The sequence below is a fragment of the Falco biarmicus genome, chromosome 9 (genome assembly GCF_023638135.1).
Source record: "Falco biarmicus isolate bFalBia1 chromosome 9, bFalBia1.pri, whole genome shotgun sequence".
Classification (NCBI taxonomy): Eukaryota; Metazoa; Chordata; class Aves; order Falconiformes; family Falconidae; genus Falco; species Falco biarmicus.
Window position 1 is genome coordinate 53311311 of NC_079296.1, and position 26112 is coordinate 53337422.

The window sequence follows — 26112 nt, forward strand, 5'->3', positions numbered from 1 at the left end:
GGTGTTTTGTGACCCAGATTTAAATTAGAAGAACGTGGGAAATGAAGATCACATGTTATCCAATAAAGAGAGCACCTTGGGTTTGGTTTGTGTAATGAGGTCTGTTCCTGGTGCGTGAGCAATCCATAGGGGCACATCTCACACAAGGCAGACGCCACTGTAAGGGGAAGGTTTTGCATGTTCCAAAAGGGGACTTTTTTTTTTCCATTCAGTTCTTAAAGCAGCTGCACAATTTGGTTTTCGGGAAAGAATCCTCAATTTTCTTCCAGACTTGTCACGTTTGAAGTCTCTGTGTAGGAGTTCCTACACTCCCGGGGAAGACAAAAGAAAAAAAAGGCAAATTCATTGTTGGGTTGTTGATCAGAAAGTGCTGCCTGTGGCAGGCAGCTGGGAGGGATGCTCTGGCATGCCAGGGGGAGAGCGTGTCCTTTCATGTTTCACTCTCACACTTTCTTTTGTGGCACGACATGACATCGCCCTGGATGCCATCATTATAGCAAACACGTGCGTCATGATCACGTCACCGATGTGTGTTGAAGCATCAGAAGGGTCACGCCGGGCCCTCAGCCCTCTCCTGTATCACCCAGCTGGGGGACCAACCCTTTGTCCGTGTTACTCCTCACACCTGCTTGATGAAGAAAACCAGCCAAGGGGGCCTCATGTTTTAATCTGTGCTGCCCTGCCTTCCCCTGCTCGCTGCCGGCCCCTGCTCCTGCCTGCCCGGTGCGGGGATGGCACTGGGCGACCAGCTGTGCTGCGGGGCCAGTGCTTTGCATCCCGAGCCGGCAGCGCCCGCTGTGCCATCCCAGCACCTCCTTCCCCTTGTCCTTCTCCGCAGCCGAGGTGTGTAAACTGGTGGGAGCCACCCACAGACACTCCAGGCGGTGGGAAGAGCTGGGTGGGTTTCAAACAGCAGATGGGAGATTTTTTCACAGTACAATATATAACTTATTTTCATACTTTCTGCTAATAACTCACGTTCCTATTCACACACCCACCCCAAGTCCTTCTAAATTCCATACTCAACAAATCTCTCTCTGCTCTTTGATTTAAAAATTCTGTGGAGCACCACTAGTAAATGCCACCAGCCCGTGAAGGGCAGGAGGTGGAGGGCCCGGGCACAGCTTCGTGGGCGGCGGGGCTGGGTGCTGCAGGGTTGGGGGCAAGTCCTGCCCCCGCCGTGGGCTCCCGTTCCCCTCGGTGGGGGTGCTGGTGGGAGCCCTGGGAGGTGAGGTCTGTGGCTCTCCATGCCTTTGTCCTTGGATCAGCTGGTCAGTGACTCCCTTTTTGAGCAAGAAGTTTCTATGCCCCCGGAGAACAGGAAAGGGGAGCAAAACTTTTTTGAAAAAGCCTTTTGTGAATATGCCGGTTTGCATGTCCAAAGTCCAAAAGATGATAGTTACTTTTCCGAAAGCATCCCTGTGCTTGAAGCAATGGAAGAACCCACCATGGCACACGGAGAACTTAATGACATTGAATTTATGCTTGACGAATAACTTTTGTCACTATTATTTGTTTTCTGAAATATCAACACTGACACTTTTCAGGCATAATACAAGAAAACTGTCACCTGAGAGGCCGAATGTAATAATACTTGCAAGAAAGACAGAGGCAAGCTTTACGCCTCTCACTTGATATTCCTCCCCAACAACCAGTGCTGCAGCATCATACAAAGCAGCAGTTTTACTTTAGTATTAATTTGCCTTAATAGGATTGCTAATGCTAATAGGATTCTGAAGTTTGCCAAATCAAGTAACTTAAATTATATCTGCTAAAAATGTAGCGTGTTTTGTTAGTAAAGGATTTCTTCTTGATTATGTTTGTTGAAATTTATGTTAGTTCTGGTCAAAAGTAAAACTACTAATTAAAGACTTGCACTGTTACTGCCATATTGGTGTAGTGCAGTGGAATATAAATGAGTTAAATTCTGTTTCTGTCCTGTACCGCTGTCAGCTTCAATGGGACATAAGTCTTAAAATGGAGGAAACTGAGGGCTCCTTAAATTAACTCGGCTCTGAAGAAGCCTGGTCCAAACCACAGCAGCAGATGCATAAGCAGTGTAGGAGCCTGATTGTATCCATCCTTCAACTCTGTCTTTGTGAGAAACATCACCAGCTGTGTAGCGAGGTTCGAATGAATCTCAGCCTGTTGCTGAGAGGGGGATTTATTTGCATTTTCTACATTTCTGCTATTGAGTCCTCTGCCCAGAGCACCCTGGTGCAGTGCTACACCAGCATCTTTCCATGGAGCTGTTCAACAGACCGTTTGCAGAACATACGATCTGCATTTTCTGCACTTCAGCTAATCACATTGAACAGGACCTAGACTTTTTTAACTAGTCCAATATTTATTAGGTGCCATGTTGGTGTTAAGGTTTAACTCCTCTTCCACCTGTGGAGAGCACAGCAGGGAGGGTTGGCAGAGGTGCAGTGTTCTCTCGGGAAGATGAATGTGAAATACAGTTTGCCAGTCAGATGAGCTCTCGAAGAAAGAAGCCGTAGTGTCAGCTCGGGATGATGGCTGGAGGCTGTGTAGGTATGCACTCGTGGTGACGCTTTGACAGACTGATGCAGGGAACATTTTGCATGCCGCAGAAGATACAGAAGTCTAAATAAGTTAACACAAGTGATGCACCTTTTAGCCTCCTTCCCTGCCAGCTGTAAGTTGTAGTTAACAAAAACCCTTGAAACTTAATATGAGCGTGTAAATATGGGTTCTTCGTGGATAATGTGGCAAGTTCCAGTTTGACTGCCGATTCAACAACTCTTGTCAATTTGTGTTTATATATACCACATACTTCGCCTTTTGTGGCATGAGTAATGTGATTCAGTAGAGTCACATCTTGAAAATTACTTACTTATGCAATATGAGGGGTTTTTTATACAGTTTTTATAACAATTATCTTCTACCAAAGTCAGTTGCTGTTGTTTAACTCTGAAATGCATCTTTTCTCTTAAAGGTCAGCATAAAATCAAGTTCATCCCAGAAATGGTGGGACCTATCTTAGAAATGACGCTTATCCCTGAAACTGAACTTCGGAAAGCCACTATCCCAATCTTCTTTGATATGATGCAGTGTGAATTTCATTCTACTAGGAGCTTCCAGATGGTAAGCAGTAAGCTGCAGATATTTAAAGTTTGTAAGAAAGATTTAATTGATAAAACATAAGAATTCGTGTTGTTTCTTATTTTTCTAAGGAATAATACAATTATGGATGTGTTTATTTTCTGTGACTCCTGATGGCTGTAGAGCTTTCATTGGTCAGTTTTAAATTCTTACTGAAGGAAGAATTTGCATGAAGCAAATGAAACCTTTCGTTATGAGATGAAAGGAGAGCAAAGACAGATGTCTTCAGTTTTCGCTGTGACTCAGAAAAGGATTCTGCTTCTGAGTTAAATTGGACATAAAGCCTGACAATCTGGCAAAAGAAACTATAACCTATAAGAATTTATCATCTCTAGTGTCTTCCAATTTTGATACTCTTTACCTTTTTATGAAGAGGAAAAAAAGCTATCCAGTCAGTGTCAGTGTTTCTTCATGCTGTACCAGCACTGCAAAATCTAAAATACTGACGTAGCATTTCTATTCTATTTTATTTTAACGTGCTGAGGAAAGTCATTGAATAAGCACATATGATCTTATGCTGATAGCATTGACTATTGAGAGACAAGTGGAGTGAAAGGAAGTTTCCTGATGTCATTTATTTGACCTTCTTTCCCTGGAAACTTTGCCTTATGGATTGAGCATGAGACTAGTTAGCCCAGGTAGCATTACGGTGTAAGCCAATATAGCTCCTTTACTCCATGAAATTTCTGTCGGTTCAGGATATAACCATGTGAATTTTGCCATAAAGTTTGACACATGTCGTTTACTTTTCCCCCCCATTATATTGTCAGTTTTCTTGCCGGGATGAGAAGTCTCACCTTTTTCCATACCTCTTTGTGAACTGTTATAACCAGCTCTTTATAAATTTTTATCCAGAGTAAATGAATATCTGCGTGGAGAGACTTAAGCAAGGGAAATGACATCAGCTTTATTACTTTGATTTGTTTTGTGCTGGATGGTGTGTGGAGAGGTTGTGAACTGTATTTTGGATCCATCCAATTACTGCATAATCAGTCTTATGTTTGACTCCAGTGATACTGTAAAGATTGAAATGCTCACAGGGATGCCATTTAAACAGTTTCCTGTCAGATGCTGTCTTTTGTTGCTTGTCATTTTTTATTTGTACAATTATATGGATCATGAAAAATTTGAGGGTAACTTTATAGCTAAATTTACGGCCCTATATTTTCTTGACAGAAGGAAACCAGCTTTGTGTAGAAGAGCTGGGTGATTTTAATGAACGAATGGCTTAAATATTTCACACAAATTCTTTTTGCCTTTTGAGAAGAAAAATGCCTCATGCTTAAGTCAGAGGTGTCTTGGATTGTAGGTACTCGACATATATTTCTTATGTCAGTATAGCTTCTTTCTTTATGGACATAGCATTGATATGACAGATATAGAGGCAGTAAACCTTTTCTCAGTGCATTTGGAGTGCACAGTTGTGTCTATCGGGGTATAATCAATCTGTCCATTTACAGTGTTGCAGATAATGTAGTTATAGACTTTGCTGAGTATCTCAGATTGGTCTTTGGGGAATGAAGATCACAGCTTGTAAAAAGCAGAGAATTATAGAGCGAGTCTAGGTTGGATGTGACCTATGGAAGTAATTGGGTCCAAACTGGGCCTTAGATTGGGTTATCTGGGGCCATCTGAAGCTCAGTATTTATTATTTCCAGTGAGGGAGGTTTCAGCACTTCTGTGAGTGACCTATTCCAGTGTTTAAGACTTCTCTTCTTACATCAAGGCAGAATTTCCCTGAATCAACTTGTCCCTGTTGCTGCTTGTGTTGTCACTGTGTACCCTTGTAAGTTGAGTCACTCCATCTCCTCTATAACCATCTTTTAGCTATTGGAAGGCTTGAGTCTGCTTTTCTCTAGGCTGAACAAACACAATTCCTTCCACCATTCTTCGGGCCAGGTTCTCCAATACTCTGCTCATCTTGGTGGCCCTCCATTAGACCATCTCTGATTTGTCAATGGTGCTCTTGAGCTGGGGGAGCCAAAGCTGGACACAGTATTCCAGCCATGGCCCAACAAGTGGAATAATCCTGTTGACCCTCTAGCTGTACTCTTGCTGGTCAAGGACACATTTTGCCTCCATTGAAGGGACATGCTGCTGCTTCATGTTCAGCTTGCTGTGCACCAGCTCCTTTACAGCAGAGCATCTTGAACTGCTACTTGCAACTATGCCATCCCAGACTCAGGACTTTTAAGTTCCTTTTCCTTAAATATTATGCAATTTCTTCTTGGGTGTCTTTCAGACTGTCAGAGTCATTAAACCACCATCCCTTGAGATCAGGAATTTAGCCTGATTTTCCACCAATCTCATAGTCTGTCTATCCAGTCTGTATCTTACCAACTTGTCAACAAGTATGCTCTGGGAGACTGTACCAAACACATTGCTGAGATCGAGAAAACCACAGCTCTTCATCCACTGTTCAGATAGATTCATCATCACAGAAGGCAGCCAGGTTGGTCAGCTGTGATTTACCCTGGCTTTTCCCAGTCACCTCCTCGCCCTTTGTCTACCTGGGAATAGCTTCCATGAGGGCTTGCTCCGTGGTTTCCTCAGGAACTGAAGTTGGCCTGCCTGGCCTGTAGCTTCCCGGCTCGTCTTTTTTGTCCCTTTTGTGTTTAAGTGGTAGAAATAGATAGAAAATAATTTAAGTATTACCAGTGCCTGGGCAAGCTTTCTTACTTCATGTGTTGGTGTGATGTACTGCGTTATGTCATCTATATGCCACTACCAGTTATCATTGTCCAGCATTGCTTTCCCGGAGAGCTTCAAAATTGAATGGTTGGCTGCTGTTAAACTAATCTGCCAGAAATCCAATTATCTAACCTTATTAGTCACATCAACAAGGGTTTAGATTGGCTCCACTTCTCCAGCAGATGTATAAACCTCATGATGTGTGGGGGAGGAATTTAAATTTTTTGCAGAATACCAATGCTGTGATGGCTTGTGTTATAAACAGAAGCTTTCCCCATGGTGGTCTTAATTTCAGTATGAATTGGTTTGCCTGGTAAAACCAGTAACAGACAGAATGGCTTGTTTTGGGTTTTTTTTTTTTATTTATTTTCCCAGTGTATATAGCCTTGAGAAAACCCAAAAGATAAATTCCTCTCATTTTTACCGAACTAAATTAAAGGTCAATTGAATTAAAAGCTGGTGTTGCCCATTTTTGTCCTCTCCCTCTTAAAGTGCTTTGAAGCCTATATAAGGCTTCAAAGTAGCCTGTACCTCAAAGCATGAATCTGATACTGAGGTCAGGGAGGGACTGAAGCTTCCCTGTAGAAGAAGATGCCTCCTTCTCCGCTCTGCTTTTTTTCCCTTTGCCTGTTTTACTAGCAAACCCTCCAGATCAAAGGGAATATGTCAGAGCCGCAGGAGCGATGAAAGAGAATTGGTTTGATTGTTCAAGGCCTGGTCAGGTGAATGTGATGGATCCCACGGTGACAGCAGGAGAGAAGGTTCATCATGAAACAATCAGTCAGATGAAATGTGGAATTTGGAGCATAAAAAGCCCTGACCTCCTCGTTTTGCTGCCTGTTCCTCCCAGCTAGCACTTGCTCTGGCTCCGTTTCCTATGACCGCTCCTGTCTGTTTGCCTACCCAAAGCTTTTAACTTACCTGTCCTGGCCCCGTGTCATTCTGATGTAAAGTTTTGCTTGTTTTGAGTTGAACCCATTCGTAGAGAGGTACCAGTGCAGGAACTGGTACAGCACAGTGCGCGGGAGGCGGGAGGAGGCAGGGTTAGGTGTTGGGTAGGTTCTCTCTAGCTTAAGGCACCGCATCATAACACAATTTATTTTAACAGATCTGGTACAAATTAATTAGTAGGAGTAGCTTACTCCAGGAGCCAAAAAACCCTATTAACGAACTAAGGTAAGGGATTCAGTTATAAACACTGCCCCAGCCTGTCTTCCCCAACAAAATTACATACCTGGTCAAGTAGGAAGGCAGGAAGGATGCTTATCCTTCAAAGCAAAATCTGGGAGGTGTGCCCCCTACTCTGCAGTATGAGCAAGAAGACGTTAGAAGTGCCATATGTCTATAGTTTTCAGACTGAACTGCATTACTAAGGAGAATCATCAGTGTCTGGTGGTGTTAGCATCAGCAATATAAGCACACAAGCTCCAGCATGTGTTCTTACCCTGGCAGAGTAAGGAGTTGTGTAGAAGTAATAATCTGATGAAAAAGCCCCAAAAATGCAACAACACATCTGTCCTATTTTCTGCAAATTGGACTGACACTTGGCATAATGGAACCATAGCCGAAAAGATATAGACATGCATAAGCAATGAATGTATAATACAGAATCATATGGAAATGCATAATAAATGAATGCATAGTGCAAAATCATATAGAAATGCATAATAAATGAATGCATAATGTTTATGATTACTAAAATAAAACCATGGCTGCAGCTAAAGTTCCTCTAGCCAGAATTCTGTTGTGAAGAGAATTAAATGAGTAAAGACCAGAAGAGATAAAGAGGAAACCCTTTTAATTAATTTCTAACAATTAACAATAAATCTCAATATCATCAAGCTGGTCATACTGGCTTTTTTATTTGCAGTGTAATTTCATGTTGGTTAGTAATGAATTTCAAAGTGATATAATTCTCCTTAACAAGAAGTACCAAGTTTATCTGAATCTTGACTTTTAGAACCTATAAATCCTTATTAAGTCTTTTTGCCACTTCTGAGCCTGATGTTCACCTCCCATTCCCCGTGCTGTAGGTTTGCAGGCAGTACGTAAGTTACTGACTTGCCCAAGTTTCTGTGATGCTGCAAATTCTCCTCTGTAATCCCACTGAATGTGCAAATTCAAATAAATCATCCCCCAAAAAAGGATTAATTTTAATAAGTAACATTCTTAATTATCTGTGGTTGAAATTTGTACATGTGTAAATTTTTCTTGTTTTCTGGCCTTTTGGAGAATATCTGTGTTCCTCCCTCTTCCCATCTGAAGAGCAAGGGAGAAGGGTAATGCTCTAAGACTAGAGACCTCCAACATCACCCAATATTACATGGCCACCAGATCTGTTTGCCAACTAGAATGCTGTGGGAAAATAGGAAAGGGATGAGATGAAACTGTTGGGAATTACCATCAACTTTCATAGCAGCCTTTAAACAAAGTTTTATAGCACCTGTGTACCATTTCTGCATTAGGACTAATTTCTAGTGGTGTTGTCCATCATTTAAATTTTATATGGCAAATTCTTTATTATCCCATATCAAAACAAATTTATAGCAGCTTGGGGAATTGAAAGTTGTCTTCATCTACAGCTAGATTAAATTGTCGGTCAGTGCTACAAATACAGCCTGACCACACTTTAGGTAAACCTAAAACCGAAAGCGATTAGTTGAGCTGACACTTGAAGACGCTGGATAGCTTACATTGATTTATGTTCTCCAGATGGGAGTTTGTAACAGACAGGTGAAGTAGTGAATATACTCTTTGCTCTAGTTCAAACACACATTCTAAAGACAAGCTTAGATCTTGATCAACTGCAAGGAAACGTTGATAATAATTTCCTGTAATCTTCCTACCATTACCCCTCGAGCTTTCACTGTCAGCAGAAGGATATGACTCCGACTCACTGGTTGTGCCATATATACCCCTAAGCCTCCAGAAAGAGCCTCGGCAAACGTCGTTGGCTGTAATGTAAACATTGACAATTGGGCGCTACTTCATTTGGAAGTAAATTCCATCACAATAGTTGCAGGCCTACTTTGTGCTATTCTATGCATTTAAAAAAAAAAAAAAAAAAGAAGAAAAATAAAAGAAGAAAAGGGGAAAAGGGAAAATCGAGACTTTATCATCAGATGCCAGGGGAACTATCGTGGAGCATTGAGCTTGTGCAACTCCAGGGCCATGTTCGAAGACAACAGCTCCATAAACCTCAGCTTGTGTTGATGAAACGTTCTTCTGTGGAAAGACTGCAGAAGGAACTTTAACTATGTTAAATAACGTTTAGTCATCTAGCTTGCGTTGACAGCACCATATCGATTCCTTGAGAAGTATCAAGAATGATTGAAGACCAAAGATATTGTTAATACTCCTTAAAACCCCAGAAATGCCACAAGTCTAGTTCTGTTCAGCCCAAGAGGGCCATTAGGGAGATGGCCCAACAAAGCCTAGATTTACAGAAATTTAAGTAAAATCGGTGTCAGGAAGATACTTAAGATCCTGTATGACAAATGTAATTGCTCTTCTTTGTCTCAGTAATCTCTTGCTAAAAAACACACCACCTAAAGGGCTCACACTGACAGCAAGTGTCATTTTTCACATTGGTATAGAAAGTCAATTTCTTTCTGTTCCCATTAGAGAGCATGAATTTTGTGAACTTCTCTGTTTCATCATTGTGTTGCTTCAGTGTTTTACTTGACATGTCCTTGTACTATGGGAACGTGTTTCAGCTTGTTTGCGCTTCCTAGAGGGGGTGGATTGCATTATTCTTCCTTTTGTCATTTTCCTGTCATTTTTGGATAAGGGATTCATTGTACTAAAAACTTTATTTCCCTTCGCTTTCCATTCAGTTCTTCACAAGGAAAGTAGTGAGTGGAACAGAGAGGCTGTGGACTCACCCAGCCATGGAGATGTTCAGTACTTGGCTAAGCAAGTCATGGATGGCCAGATCTAGTGTCGGCAGTAATCCTGCATCACTGGGGAGGCTGGACAAAATTACTTTTGAGGTCTCTTCCAGTCAGTGTTCCTGTGATTCTGGGGATCATTTGGGGAAGAGAAGAGCACCTTTTCAATTTTTTAATCAGAGTTTGGGGGTTTCATCTTTAAAACAGTCACAGATAATAATAGAAATTGTTCTGAGATGGAATATCTCTTGGCTGATTTTATCGCTATGTGCACGATACAGCCTGTAGCTCGGCTTTCCTGACAGCTCGCAGGTCGATTGACTTGTGCGTGTTGTTAGACAACAGCCTGAATTTGCTCTGAGCAGCAGGTGAGCAGTTATTATCAGTTTTCTGCTGTTACTATCACGATAGCTTGTAGTCACTGAGCTCAGAGCACAGATACTTCTTTTTTTCTCTTTGTAACACAGTTCTTCTAGGCTGCCAGGTGTGTAAAAATAAATTTCCCAACTCAAATGCAGAGGAAAAAGTGTCTGGACTTGCACGTGAAGGTAGGAAATTACGCGAACGTTACTGCAGTTGGTGCTGACAAGAAGATGGAGATTTGGAAGGGAGACAAAGCAGTGTCCTGGATCTGACTGTGGATTTTTGCATTACTGCTGTTGAGCCTGTTCAGATGCTCAGAGATTGAGTTGTCCTAACAAAGAGGAGTATTTTGGCATTGGCACAGTTTATCAAGCAAATCCTTCATACCAGTGTGTATTTCTCCCTCAAAAGGATTTTTCTTAGCAAAGCAGGAGTTTCTCTGCAACCCACGGCCACATTTTGTACGCAGGTTCAACTTGGCCGGCGTGTGTTTGTTCACAGCTGTGGTGGGCTTCAGCAGAAGAGGTCCTTCCAGGAGAGCAGGCAGGTGCCTCCAGCTGTAGGGGTAGCCGAAATGCTTCTCCTCACCCTCACTTGCTGCAGGCTTTTCTCTTGTTCTGCCCAGGTTTACCTTGCCCCACGCACGCAGCAGCTATTTCAGGAGAAAAGGACTGTGGCACAACTAAGGGCATGTCTGTTTGGGCTTGGTAGAGGCGTTATGATAAACACTGTTGGCTGAGGTGGGACTCTGTGGGCAGAGCTTAAAATGCAACGTACCTTGGCAGAAGGAGGTTGGTGATGGACGTAGCTACTGTGCCTCCTCAAGGTGATGTAAATTAAGGTGGTGAAAAGCACCGTCTTAGAGTTTCATCATGACGTGAGTCTGCTGGCAAGGGTGATCTCGTACTCCTCACTGAAATTAATATGCCAGCAGAATTTCACTGTGTGGACTAAAGAAACCCAGTTTCTCTTCCTAGCTAAACTACTCTGAGCCTCGCTGCTGGCTGGAGATAACCACTTGTCATCCCCAGCTCCCCCATGGGGCTGCCCGTGTAGAAAATCCCTGTCCCCCACCGTCCCCCCTGCCCCTTGGCCGCTGTGCTGAGCAGTGGTGCTGTGGCCAGGGCAGCAGCACGAGTGGGGTGGCCACGTGTGGCACGTGCTTGTGGTTCAGCCTGCCGTGGGTGGCACCGCAGCCGAGCTCAGCCACCCAGCCCTGGCCTCTGGGTGCTCTGGGATGGTGGTCCCATTGCCCCCACGCGCGCTATCAGCCCTCGGCTGCTGGGCTGGCAGGGCTCTGTGCGGGGATGTTTGGTTTGGTTTTTTTCTTGGTACATAGATTTTGATTTTTGCCTTTCAGCAGAGATATCAGCTACATCTTTAGCACGTGACCTGTACTGCAGCGCTCTTTGAGGTTGTCCTTGTTGCCTCCCTGCAGTTGTCCGCGGTGAAAGCAAAGTAATTTTGCTTCCAGGCTTTCTGCAAAAGCCTGCCTTCCCCAGGTACAGAAGCCCCTCTGCCGATCGGGCACTGCCTGGCGGCTGTAACAGAGGAGCTAATGCCGTTGTCACTAATGTAGTGACATCGGTAACTTCCACCAATGAAAATAATTTATAAAAAAGTAAGAAATGCCATTATGTGACTGGTACAGCTTAAAGGTGGGGAAGGGGAAGGAAGGCTCGTGGCTTGAACAGAGCTTCGAGATGGAGTCCACAGGCTGCTGCTGTGGTCGTGGAAGTGTGTCCTCGGTCTGCAAGTATATCAAGCCGCAGACAGTCCATTCTTTTTTCATTTGTACATTATTCGCCGTTAATATTAACTGCAGAGGCAAAGTACATCTCTTGACATTTACAAAATGTTAGTACGCTCTGTTCTTGTGCAGGTGGCCCTTTGCTTCTCATTGGAATAGTTAGGGGTGGCTTAAGGAAGTCGCAGGGAAAAAACGTGAAGACAACTCTTCTGTCAATAAACTGCAGTCTAACGGGCTCCCGTTCCCCTGCCACAGGCTCCCTGCGCACCCGGGCTCTGCACCTGAGGTCTCTACAGCAGGTCGTGTCACTGATGGTGCAGATGCCTGTGCATATTTAACAAAGAGTTAGGAATTAGATGTCTAGACCAGTTTGTTGCATAGCAGCAGGCTCTGGAGCGAGCCTTCCTCCACTACCAGTTCGCATTCTTTCCTAACCTGGGCCCTAGGGAACATAGCAGCAAAAGGTACAGCCCTCTGTAATCGTTAAAAAGCCAGTGAATTACCCAGTTTACATTTAAAATATGATCTAATGCCCACCTAAGTTTACATTCTCTTATTGTTGCCCAAATCGAAGTATTACCCTTGTTTGAGACAGCTTTTTTCCCGTCTGCAGTGACTTTAACGGGTTTATCAAGTCTTGCCCCACTGTGATCAGTATCTGTAGGCTAAAAAGGGATGTCGGTGATGCTGGGGTGTGCATCTGCCTGAGTTGCCCAGCCTTAGTTGTTATATATCCTCACTCTTAGAGCTTTCAACAGGTTTGTATTTTACTTTTGTTGCTATTACCATTATTGCAGGGGGCATTCTGTGCCTGGCTTTGTGTTGTCTTTTTCCCTGCCCTCATTCTCGTCATTAATCTCCTTACTTGGTTTTCCATAATGCAAATATTTACACTTCATTTAACAACATGACCAATGATTTCCTCAACCAAAAAGTCCTTGTAGGGCAGGAGATCATTGTGAATAGTCTGATGTCAGAGAATGCAAACTCTTAAAGTCAACCAAGCTTTAAAATAGTGGCTAAGCACCTCACCAAGGTACCCAACCAATCTGTGAACCATTGAGGCTACAGCAATAAAGTGAAATATTTGCCATCTGATTATTTACGCTTGCTTTGTTTAATTATAGTTTGAAAATGAGATCATCACGAAACTGGATCATGAAGTGGAAGGAGGCAGAGGAGATGAACAGTACAAAGTGTTATTTGACAAAATGTAAGTGTTGATCAGCAGCAAGATTTATGTCACAGTAAAGTCAGGAGAGAGAGCAATTAGGCTACAAAGAACTTTGTAGCCCAGAAATAATTAAAATCTGTTAATGATGCACAATATTTAAAATTGCACACCTGAGTCGAGGGGTTTTTCTGCATGTGATTAACAAGGCAAATGTAATTGGGTTTTCAGTCTCTTGGAGCACTGCAGAAAACACAAATACCTTGCTAAGAGTGGAGAAAATTTCGTGAAACTTGTTGTCCGCTTAATGGAGAGGTTGTTGGACTACAGGACCATAATGCATGACGAGAACAAGGAGAACCGCATGAGCTGCACCGTCAACGTGCTGGTAAGCCAAGAGAAGTCACCACCCTGAAATGTCTACTGCGTTCTTCTTTTTACATCTTTAACAAAAGATTTGTGTAAAACAGCGTACCTCTTGGGATTCTCATGAAAGTTTGAAATGCTTTTAGGATTTTTTCTGTTTTTCAGTGAAGGTCAATCTATGAAAAGATGGGTTATTATTTCTCTAATTGATTCTAAGGAAAGATTTAAGAAAACCTGTTTCAGGGCCTGATCTTTGAGGGCTGTTCATTGACTTACAAATGATGTATGAATGACTGTATGCAGACAGACACTGACATACAGAATGTTGGAGTTACAGGCAGTTTGCTACTGACGTTTTCATGCATTTGCAATCCCATTTGTGTTCTGCGTATTATTCACCTCTCATATTCACAATTTTTGAAGAAATTTGAGTGTTACTATTTCATTCACAGTAGAAAAAGCTCGGGTTTTTTTCACTGATGTGAAATTCCCTACTCTTAGTTCCAGAAATTCTGCAGTATCTATACTACAATACAAATCTTTGTCTGTTTAGGCTAGAGCTTGAAGCAGTAGAAGTTGTCCCCGTAGCATGCACATCAAGCTTTTTGGTGGAAGCATTAGAGTATGAGATTTTACTAGCACAAAATCAGCACATATGTAAAAATGTCAAATTAAATTTTAGGGACCCCCAAACACCGTACTAGCTAGATTTGATTTTTCCAATAGGAGTCAATCCCAAACCGTTAGCCACTAAGGATTCAGAGCTTTCATCCCTATATCTTTATTAAAGCTTTTATTTTGTTGAAGTACATGGGGCACAGACAGCATTTACTGTTATATGATATGGCTGATAGATTTCATTCAGGCTGGTTTGGAAAGATCTGAGTAGTTTGTAGCTTCAGCACCTGCAAGTAATGCAAATGTCCTCAGCCTGTGTGTATGCTCCTGTGCTGCACTGTCGCATTAAGAAGTGAAGCAGTGCCCATTAGAATGGGAGAGAGGACAGAGGCATCAAAATCAGATATTGGGATTTTATTTTTAGGGTTGGGGTTTTTTTTCCTCTCTGTGCACATCAAAACGCATCAGAATGTTGAGGACATGGGAAAAGAGGAGGGGCTTGGAGAGTTGTCATCGGCTGTTGATCTAGCAAGTGCCGTTAGGTTGCCTGCTGAAAAGTCATAGCATCCTCCGGAGCAGAATTTGCATTAGAAAAGCCGGCTAGTTCACACCAAGCAAATAGGAAATTAAAAAATCACATACACTGTACACTCTGAAACATGACAACAATTTATAAAACTGGGACAATTGCCTTAGGAAGGTGAATTTATTTCTCCTTTCCTTTATCATCATACTCTGAGTCTCCCCCTAGTAATTCTCGCCATACCAACTGCGGGGGGGACTGATGGCACACTTGGGGGTGGGTTTTGTTCTCTCTAAGTGTGTCTAACAGCATCTCATGATGCTGGCTTTTGTCATTTGAATTTTTCAAGTATTTGCAGATGATAAATTTTGTGGGTGATTTACTGCTGTCAAGTTAAATCACGGTGAGAGATCCACACGCGACCCTGCTGCTGGAGCCTGCAAGGAAAGCATGGTGGGGCAGAACCTGCCTTTGGTTTCTGTAGGCGTGATTTAAAACTTCTGCTTGATTTTAAAGTGCCATTTGCCCTCCCAGGGCCAGCTCAGTCTTTTCATCATTCTCCAGGCACCTGAAGTGAAATTTATGCCTTTGTGAAAATCCAACCCAGGGCTGATATTCAGCACAATTCCCACCTGAGTTCTCAAAAGAGTTCTTAATTGGGGCTTTAACGATGCAGAGGCTTTCATAGGATTAAGTTTGCCTGTATTGACTGTAGTTTAACTCAGGTTTTGATATGCATTTAAGCCAGTGCTGATGTTAAAAAAAAAGGGGGGGGGGAGGCAGGGGGAAAGCCCTATTTGTTGCCTCATCTGCTTGTTCTCACCCCTGATGATCCTGGCAAAAGCCAGCGTGCTGCCCAGGTAGCAGAGCAGATCCAAGGAGGGATTTTGCTGAAAGCTCACGCTCTCCCAATCCGGTTATTTTCCATCCCCACCAGTTCCTTGGCCCGTTTGCTGCAGAGCCACGTGTTGGCCTGCACAGCATGAGGGGATGTGGGAACCTGCCCCAGGGATGGGGCAGGACCAGCAGCCGCTCCTTGGAGGAGAGGGAATTGTAGCAAATGCAACATGCGATGGTGTCAACGCACTGCCCAAGCCTCTTCCCAGCCTGGTTGATTTGGTGTCGCTTCTTGAGCTGCATCGGGAGGGCAGAATAGCTGGGAGCAATATTAGGAGAAAATGGCTTTACATTATTGATCCACCTGACTCAGAAGTCTCTGCTGCTTTACAAAAGCAAACAAAACACAAGTAAGAAAAAACAGCAGTACGTGGTTCGGTTTGTCTTTTGAGTTGAACTCAAAACCAGCGAGCAGTTATGTCAGATATCCACTGAATGATCCATCGTTTCCAGCTGTGGTATGTAGATTCTGTCTTGTATTTTGGTTCTCTTTGAAGGGAACAGTTTTGTATCAGGCTTGTGCATCTGCTAGTACTGGGCTTGTGCACCTGTTAGTGGCTACTCAGACTGGTTTGATTTAGCATTGAAATATGCTTTAATTCATGAGAAGGAGAAATTTCTTTGTATCTTGTTTGCTTAGATGCATTTTAACTTTTGAAGACAAACTTTAAATTAGATGCAGAAATGCCTTCAATATCTCACCCAATTTATCATATATTGCATTTACAGTATTTGTAGTGTTAACTAGTTTATCTCAAGACCGGAGGCATTCAGACATTTCTGAAGAGAGTGATGATAATGTGTGGAATATCAAACCAGATAAATAACACTAATCTAACTTTTTTATTTCCAAAGAAACCATTAGAATTCAAGAGCAGATGATATATTGCTCAACTAAGGTTTGGAGTTTTAAATCCGTAGAACAACTGTTGCTTAAAAATTATGGTTTTGTATAGTACAAAATTTCAACTGAAAATGGTTAATGATGTGTGACTTGCAAATGCCTGAAGCAAATTTCCAGCATTACTATTCTTGCAAATTCTTAACCTTTGCAATGAGACATAAGCCCTTATACAGTACATCAGGAAACAGCACAGCATTAGACTTCATAAGTTAAATAACTTGTGTTCTATCACTAGAGGCAAATTTCATTTTGCAGTTTTCAGGTTGATGTTATGCAATTATGAATTTTTCATTTAGAGCATGATCTGTATACATTCCAGACTGTGAAATCAAATACTTTGTAACAAAATTATGTTGTTTTTCAGAATTTCTACAAGGAGATTGAGAGAGAAGAAATGTACATAAGGTTTGTAAACATGACCAGTGACAAACTCTGCTTGACTTACAGTAGTGTAATTGGAGAAAATTAATTTCATATTAAGAAGTCACTTGGGGGCTGGAGGGAAAGAAGTAATGAAAAAACATACCTTGACTGAACCTTAAGTACATTCAAAAGCTTATCTTCACGGAGAACAGTGTCCATCAGAATTAGTCATGAATTTTTTTTTTTTGTCCCCCTTCCCCAGCTCCTTCAGTTATATTATGGTGAACACTGAAATACTCAGGAGTGTTGTCACACGAAGAAAATAAATAAGTCAAAAGAAAGCTGAGTAATGAAATAATTTTGCCTCCTGGCACGGTACAAAATATGTGACTTGCGGTAAAAAGGACTATTAAATAGTATCATGACTGATACCAATTTTAAATTTAAAGCTTTTAGGAACCTTTCAAAATCTATTTTCACACAAAGTAAAAATGGTAATATGCTGTCGTGGGTTTTGTAAACCTCAGGGTTCCTAGTCCTCTATTTGTACTTCAGCTTAAAATTGGCTAGACCATTGTGCTAAAATGATGAAGCTTTTGTTTTTAATGCTATTTTAGGTATCTAAATATTATTAATGAATTCATTCTCAGATGCTTGTTACCTTTATGGAAGAATTTTCGCTTGTGAACTCGCTTCCTGTTGTTTAAATGGGTTTAATCAGTGCTTTATTTAGTTTGCAAAAAGAAAAGGAAATCTAACAAAAGGCAGGATTGGTAGCTGGGGACAAACAGGTAAGGTTGTGAGTCATAGGGCTGCCCTGTTCAGCATCTGTATAAAGACATTTTGTTTCTCACTGTCAAACCCCACCCAAATTCTCTCCTATTTCTGTTAACAAACTTATAATGTGTCATGATGAATGTCAAAGTTCTGTATTTTCACTGGCTTTTTCAAAAAACAGTGTGAATAGTTTTGTGTTGGGTTGGTTGGTTTGTTTGTTTGTTTGTTTAAATTGTCACTAAAAAATCCCAACAAGCAAATGAAGAGAGCCCCCTTCCCAGAGACGTGATGCTATTGAAGTTAAGGAAGAAGGCATGTCTGTCTCCATAGCCGAACAATTAGAGCGATACCCTTGCACAAAATCTGTATTGGATTCATTACTCATCACAAATCGTTTATATGCATTGGAAAAAGAACACAACAGAAATGCAAATGGTCCTAAAGGTTGTCTGCACATAGAAATATCAGCGTTAAATAATCCCACATATATTTAGTTGACCGAAGATACAGTTGACCCATCTCGAAATAAATTATTTTGTAACATTTAAGAGCCAATCCATTGTAAAAACCATTGGTTCTATTCCTTGCAGGTATCTGTACAAGCTGTGTGACTTGCACAAAGAATGTGATAACTATACAGAAGCTGCCTACACGTTACTTCTGCATGCAAAGCTTCTCAAGGTAAACACCAACATCCCTTGCAAATTCTGAAAATCCTGTTTGCAGTAACCAATAGTAGTCCTGTTTGTCACTCTTAGATCTGCATTTTCATCTAATTAACAACTGTGTGCTGCTTCTTATGTCAGTTTTATCTTTTGCACATGTATTTAATACACCCAGGAAGGCACCCCTCAGGCGTTAGTGTATGTCAGAGCGCGCTTTACTCGTCTTGATCTGAAAGGGATGGAAGCATGATCAAGACTGCAAGTTATAGACTGCAAAGCTGTAATTTAAATTGCTCTTAAGTATCAAAATTATGTAATGTTTGGAAGCACCTAAACACATTTTTGTAAATCAGCTCTCTGCAGAATATTTTTTTTTTCTGCAAAGGCAATACAAGGAAGTACTACAGACTTGTGGAGTACTCTTGGGTATCTATAAATTCAGGTTTGATTTTGAGAAATTAGAGGGAGATTCAAATGGTCTTCTTTCCAAGTTCATGTCTTTAAAAGGTACATATAATTTTAACAGAATGTTACACGGTTCATAGCACATTTAAAGAGACATAACAATACTGCTGTTCTTCAAGGAATGTCTTGGTGTAACCTGAAATATATATTAATAACATGCCATCTATACAAAGTGCATGTAAGTAAAGCATTTAAATTTTTATCACTATATAGGGTCAGTCAGAAATGTAATGAAGCCCTGATTTATAATCAGTAATCTCACTGAGAACTTTCTGGATAGATGGTGGTGTCCCTAACAAGCAGCTTGTTAACATTTTGTCACAAATGTCACAGCACATGTACCAACCATGTTCCTGACATTATCATACAGAAGGATGCCGCACTGAACAGCGGACACTTGGGCCATGAAATTACGTTTAATATAGCCTCGTCATCACCGAGTTATTAGCAGGGAATTTGATGTTCTAATTTTAAAAAGCAGCCAATATAAAAAGTAAACATCTACATTTTATAAGAATTAGCGTCTTCTGAAGCATTTGCTTTAGTCCCATTCTCTTCCTTGCATCTCAGCACAAGCAGAAAGAGATGCAGGGAGACCTGGATCTCTTTCTGCTTCCTTCAAGGATGGTAGTGCTCGCAGTCGTGTGGAGCAGAGTGTCAGGGACAGAATAACTGAGAACTCCATTTCCCCCTTGATCTACTTCTCATGCCAATGGTGAGCACATTGCAACCTTCTGTATTATTGCAAGCCGTCGGTATTGCTACAGAAGCTATGCTAATTGTACCCGACTTCATAAAGGAAATTTATCTCATTCTAAGCAGCGAATTGCTCTTAGCAATCTTTGATTTGATCTAAGCAATCCCAAGAAAAATGTGAGTGTAAAATATCTATTTTGAAAAGCTGAAAAGTGGAAGGTGTTAAATACTTCTGACGGTTGCACTGGCAATTCTTCGTACCTCAAAATCGAGTAAACTCTATCCAAGCTATAATAAGACTAAATATGATGCAAAGCGTAGATGTGCAATTTAAATTAAGACACTTAGAGATGTATTTACTGTGTTTTAAAACAAATAGAGGGTTATTACGTAAGAAAACATCAGTAAGATTTATCTAGAATGCAAAAGCACTGTAGCAATAGCTTTATTCATTACTGAAAGCACGGGCGATTGTTGCACACGGCATGCTGGATCATATAATCATAGGATCACAGAGTGGTTTGGGTTGGAAGGGACCTCAAAGCCCACCCAGTCCCACCCCGTGCCCCGGGCAGGGCCCCCTCCCCCCAGCCCAGGCTGCTCCCAGCCCCATCCAGCCTGGCCTTGAGCACTGCCAGGGATGGGGCACCCACAGCTGCTCTGGGCAGCCTGGGCCAGCGCCTCGCCGCCCTCACGGGGAAGAGTACAGTCATTTATTTGGGAATGAAATTTTATGTGTTGAGATGTGTACCAGGGAGGTGAAGACGTGACGCTCTGACACCTTCCATCACACAGGCTGGTGCCGTCAGTTGTGGGTAGAAGTTGGAGTGGCTCGGTGGCTATAGAGGTCTCTCTTCTTCCCACGAGGGAATTCTGTAATTCTTGCTCATCACACTTGACGTGAATGAACCTTTTAGACAAGATAAAGCATTCATTCCCTTCCACAGGTGCAGCGTTTCCTGGAAAAATGATGGAATGAACCACGCCGTAAAATATCATTCAAACTTTTACCTGTTATAGCTTGAAGTTGTTAGTCAATGTGCTTTTTGTGACTTTAAAATAGAGTTTAGCCAATTTGGGGTTTTCTTACAGAACATCTTCAGAGACCAGATGAGTATCTTAATATACTCCTCTAATTTACTGGAAAGAAATAGCCGGCTTTCTTTTCTTATAATGCAAATCCATAGAAGAGGGCAAATGTAAGGGTAGTATTTATCATCACTAAGGTTTTCATCACTAAGTAGATGTTTGTTTCTAAATATAATTACATTATACTTTGAAATTTTTTTATCATGAAAATGTATAGATCTAGGTGTCCTGTTACTACCAGTAGTTAGTAGTGTATGGAGTTCAGTATTGCTTGAGAAGCAGTGATGTTGGGATGTGTAACTTCAAGCAATTGAGTTTTTCGGTCAGACCTTGAGGACAGGATTTTCACCAACACTCATCCTTGACATATATTTCATTGCGCTGATTTTAATGGGATCACATTTAGGTCAAGACTGAGAGCTTTCGAGGATTTCACCTTTAAATTTGCAAGAAGGCCATCTCTGTGGAGAGAGAGCCACCATCGTTTTCTCCAGATTGCTGCAAGCTGATGAAGAGGACTTGAGAAAAGAGGCTCTGGTTGTATTTTTAACCCATGCAGTCAGAATTAAGAAGTTCAAAACTATCAGAAGATAGTGGCTCTTAGCATGCTGAAAAAAATGCCATTGCACTGTGGAGTCTGTGAAGTTTGTGTGGCTCCGTCTTCAAAGTTGTCTGCTTTAGCCAAACACAAATGTTTTGGCCAGATTCAGAAGTAATTATGTGAAATTTCTTAAGATATAGGAGTTAAGACTGGATGATTTAATAGTAGTTCTGTGAATAAATCTGTGAGCTGCTGACCGCTTCACGCTCTTTTTTTTCCTTTTCCTAAAGTTACACCATTTCATTTCAGTGGGCAGTCCTCCTCCTTTAGTAGCTTTGGTTTTCCAGAGGAGAAAGTGAATTCTTTAATGAATTGATTTTTTTGAACTTGATTTCTTAAGGCAGCAAGTCCTATTGGAGCACCTGTGTCTGTCTCTTTTTCTGTTTATGAGCAGTTTCATTTGATTTAATGGAAGTTTATGATTTGATTTGATAGAGGTTTGTGAGTCTCTGAGGTATTATTTTCCTGCTAGCCTCATGGAAATAGACAGCGGTGGAAGGGTAGGCGAGAGTGTTAGTATCCTGTCTAGGGAAAAGGCTCCAGTATGGTCTCATCCCCAGGAAGGTCATCAGGAATGCTAGTGGGAGGAGAGGAGGGAGGGGAAGAAGAGCATTTCTCCCTTAGTGGACACCAGAATATGCAGGTGCATGGGAGAAGGATGTAGGGAATTGGGAGAAGGACGTAGGGAACTGCTTGGTCCTCTCGGGTCTAGGAGGAAATTAATTTAATATCTGTGCCTTGCTCCTCATCCATTAGGCATTTGCTGGAAGAGCCAGAGCTACTGATTACAGACAGGCTGTGTAAAGTTAGTTGTGCTTTTTCCATACTCCAAACTTTCTCTAGGAATTTCAGCCATTTAATTTCTGTGCCTGCAGTCCTTTCCGTTCGTATTGACATGTCTTAGCTTTGAGGCTTCTCTCAACACAAACCTGCAAGTGTTCACTATGCCTGCAGCAGGTTGTACCCATCAGCAGGCCAAGGTCAGTCTCATCAAACTCACCCAGGAGAGGAAGCCACCTTAAGAAGCTTCCTTCCAGCTGATAGCTGTAATTAGCCTCCAATTACAGCATTCAAATAAACGGTCCTTGCGCCCAAGGAATCAAAGCACACAACTGCAGAAAAAAACAAAACAAAACAAAACACCGTTGTGGGTGCATTAGCTGTGGTACCACTTCTTTACATTAAAAATGTGTATTTTATTTAGGCTCATTTTACTGACGTATTTTGTAACTTTTTATTTGCTTTCACTTTTCCCCTCTTTCTTGTATGTTTTAGTGGTCAGAAGAAGCATGTGCAGCACACCTTACCCAGCGGGATGGATACCAGGCTGCGACTCAAGGACAGTTGAAAGACCAACTATATCAAGAAATTATCCATTACTTTGACAAGGGCAAGGTAAAAAGGGAAGAGAAAAGTCCAAATATGTTTCATGTCTTTTCTCTCTAACTTATACGTTGAATAGTAAACAGTTTACATCCAGTGACCTTCAGGGAGCTTTAAACTTGCTGTAAGTTATTTGGAGTGCTTTATGTAAACGGTACACCAGCTAGCACTTAAAGATAATGTACTAAACAAAAAGTAAAAAGAAATCAATGGTACATTTCTAACTGCTGTGTTAAGGGTGAATATATGTGCGTCTGATGGCCACAGAGAAAATAAAAAAGAGATGCATGAAGTTTGGGGGACTGACTTTTTCTGGCAGTTACAATAGGTAATGCAATCCTTCAGCTACCCTTGTGTTTTTTTCTCGTGTATGCAAAATAATTCATCAGAGAATGGTTGTCTGTGGTTCGCATCGTAAGAAGGCGGAAGTATTCTCAAATGAGAATATTTCATTGCACTTGCATCTTTTATTGCAAGGTGGATTTACATTCAGCATTGCACAGTGGGAAGGTGAGAGTCCTGGTGTTACCTGTCCACAGAGATGAGGGGGCTTGACTTGGTAGACAGGGGGTTGTAGGCATGTGTCAGTGTTTGGATATTTCAGGCACGAAATGTTTAAATATAGAAGTAGAAATGCCTTTGTCAGAATATTTCAGAACCTTAAGCTTGAGTTCTGAAAAGCGGTCTTTGTTGCATAAATGTAATGCAAACATAAATGTCATTTTCTGGTAGAACTAGAGTATTATCCAACCAGCTCCTGTTTTCCAGTCAAGTTTTTAGCAGAATCAGATGAGTATGTTGATAGAAACTTTGCTTAAAAGGTCAAATTTTATCCCTTATCTTAATGCAGCATTTTAGAAGTTGTTAATAAATGATGCTAAAAATACTGTCATTCCAGGCTGTGACAGATTTAATGATTTAATAGTACTTCTGTGAGTGTACAGCCCGCGTGGGGCTGGGACCGTGTGGGTGCCGCGGTGCCTGTGCCGGGGGTAGTGTTGGTTCCCACAGCACGTGGCTGCTGCCCACAAAGCTTTTACTAACCCTTTAACAGTGGGTAAGGAGAACCTCGCTAGGATTAGGGTCGTAGCTGATTTAAAAGGATATTTTAATATTACGTTCCTCTCTGGAAAGGAAAAGCCAGGAGTCGCATGTTTTTATTTTGTTGGTTTACATCTTTATGGCTTCACGGTTAGTTTTTTATGGTGCTAGCATACAGGCGGTGGGAATTGTTCTTCTGAGCACCAGGCCAGTGCATTTTAGCTGTAAATTAAAAGCTGCAGCGTCCTTGACATCTATATTGAAAACAGCCTGTCTTAAAGTTGCACCCACCCATTTCTGCTGATAGCGCTAATGAGCTGTTTATATAAACAGCAGGCAAAATACCTGCTGCTCACTTTTCAGCCTGCACCACATTACACAGCACGGCATCCACGCTTGAGAGACCGTTGTTAGACTGAATAACCAGTCTTAATTTTTTCAGATTTTACAACTAGAAAGGAGAGAAGGCTCTGCCTGCTTGCGAAAGAAATAGCAGTGGAAATGCTGTGTTTTCCTTTTCCCTCATAGTTAGATTAAACAACTGAATCTTCATTATTCCAAAAATTTTCAGTGAGCAATGATATCGAAGGGACCGCTGTGATTCTGTATTCCTATTCCTCTGCACAACTCAGGTCCCCGGGACTGCTGTGTGATTATTTTGTGTGCGTGTGAGGAGATGATTCATTTTCAAAGAACTCTTCCCTAGTTACAGATATTTTCTGGTCACTCAAGTTGGTGATAGTAGATCAAGAATAGATAGAAAAACAACTTTTCGTATTGTTCAATGAAAGGGAAAAAAGAAAATCAATAGACACTGAGAATATGACCGTCTTACATGAATTTTCAAATGTCAGGAAGCTCGAAGTTGAGGGTTTCACTGTAGAATTAAGGTAATCCTCTCATTTGGGATGTTCTGACATTAGTTTAAATCAACTTCTTACATTTACGTATGCAGTTTGCAAATGTAGTCCAGCAGCTACTTTGGCTATGCTGTTCCATGATCTGCAACACATCAGTAACACATATTTAGAAGACTCTACTGATACAGTCTGGTACACTAAAGCAGTTAATCTTTTTCTGTACCATAATCACCCAGCTGTGTCTCTGCCTGGCAATTCACTTTGGGTTAATGGCACTACTTTGCTTTCTGTTCCCATAAAGTTAACAAGAGATGTCAAAAGAAGGTCACTTTACCCTGGACATCTGCAGGGCTACGTCCAGGCTTTTAGAGAAACTCAGGAGTTTGGTTCTGAAGTTGCTGTGAGGCTGTGCCTCCTCCACTCCAGCCTGCCTGATGGGCAGCTGTGGACTTGAGAAGAGGACACTTAGTTTTAAAACATTGGCTTTTTTTTTTTTTTTTTTTTTTTTGTGCTCTTGAAGGATTGTGTCGCTCAGCCTCTCAAAAATCACGATCCCTTTCTCTTAGCAGAGTAATTTCCCAGGGGAAAACGCATGGTGCACTTCTCAAGGGAAGATCAACCATGAGGCTTATACCCTAAATATTAGCATTCATGGTGAGATGAATTTAGAGGATGGTATAATCCTCCATACACAAACTGGAATGGAATGGACCTCTCACTTCTAGACCAGAAGTGCCTGAGAAATTTGTAATTTAATAGTACAGAGTGTGGGCTTGCACTGAAAGCAGGAGTGTGGGCATCTCGTTTTGCCTGAGAACAGACTGCTACCCTTCACCGTGAATATCCCTGTTATTTATAGTCTGAGATCCATTCAAAATTCTTCATTTTGCTTTCTATTTTTTGATATAGTATTCTTAGGAAACTCTCCTTTCCACTTATGTTTGACTTTTGGTCCTTAAACCAGTCTTCTGTAAAGCTGAAGTTCACCTTTCACCTTTAGTAAATCAGCATTTTCAGATGAAACTTCTGCATTTTGCTGCACTTCTACTTTATGGATTTGACTCCTTGTTAGTAATACTTCCCATTACTCTTCTAAGCTCTTTGTTTCCAAAAGTACATGTTGTTACTTCCAAGTTTCCCTTGTATAGGTATAGTTTTCTCTCCTGGATCATTATTCTTCACTGCGTTGCGCTTTCCAGTCTCATCTCCATCTCTCTTGGCTTTTGCCCTTAAAAGCTTTATCCTCACGCTTAGCACGGCAGCCTGACCTATCCTTTGAACTGCTCTGAAGTGTTCGCTCTTTCTCTGTTTTGCTGAAGCTTTGTAATTTTCAACAAAGCCCTTAATCCAGGGACTTTACTCAAAATTGGTGGGTTAGAGTATCTCAGGACGAGAAGGAAAAATAGTGGTGTAAATAAAGCAGCGAGGGAAGAGGGTGAAATTTTGCCTGTGTGGAGCAGTTGGTGTTAGTCAACGCTAACGAACTACTGAAGCCAAGAAATACTGGGTGTCATTGACACCGATAAGATATTATTTTTAAACAGGCTTGTGTTGTCTCTGGAGCTGTAAAGAAAACGGCAGCATTCTAACTCCTGCACGGTAAAACGTACAAACAGCAATGTGTTTCAAGTTCGCCAGTGTATGCCGCAGTCTATAAATCAGTACATGTTTTCCACTGCTCCTTCATAAATTGAAAGTGTTGGTCTAGCAGAAAAAAAAAAAAAAAATAAACAAATGCACACTGCTTATTTATTTCTGCTTCTCCTTCCTCCTCCCTCCCCTGCCCCTCCCCCCCCCCCAAAAAAAAAGAAAAAAAAAGAAAAAAGAAAAATATTCGAAAGTACACGGTAAATGCCATGCTTTGGCTTAAAAT

The 26112-nt window shown here is 41.5% G+C and overlaps 1 protein-coding gene across 2 annotated transcripts in view; it reads left to right on the forward strand.

The window, feature by feature from the left end:
- Positions 1-26112, forward strand: part of DOCK1 (dedicator of cytokinesis 1) — a 319207-nt gene that overhangs the window by 238473 nt on the left and 54622 nt on the right. For both annotated transcript variants that reach the window (XM_056351327.1, XM_056351328.1), the window contains exons 33-38: positions 2960-3108; positions 12948-13033; positions 13223-13379; positions 16664-16704; positions 18030-18120; positions 22231-22350. In XM_056351327.1, coding sequence (XP_056207302.1) covers positions 2960-3108; positions 12948-13033; positions 13223-13379; positions 16664-16704; positions 18030-18120; positions 22231-22350 — 644 coding nt within the window. The remainder of the gene's footprint in view (positions 1-2959; positions 3109-12947; positions 13034-13222; positions 13380-16663; positions 16705-18029; positions 18121-22230; positions 22351-26112) is intronic.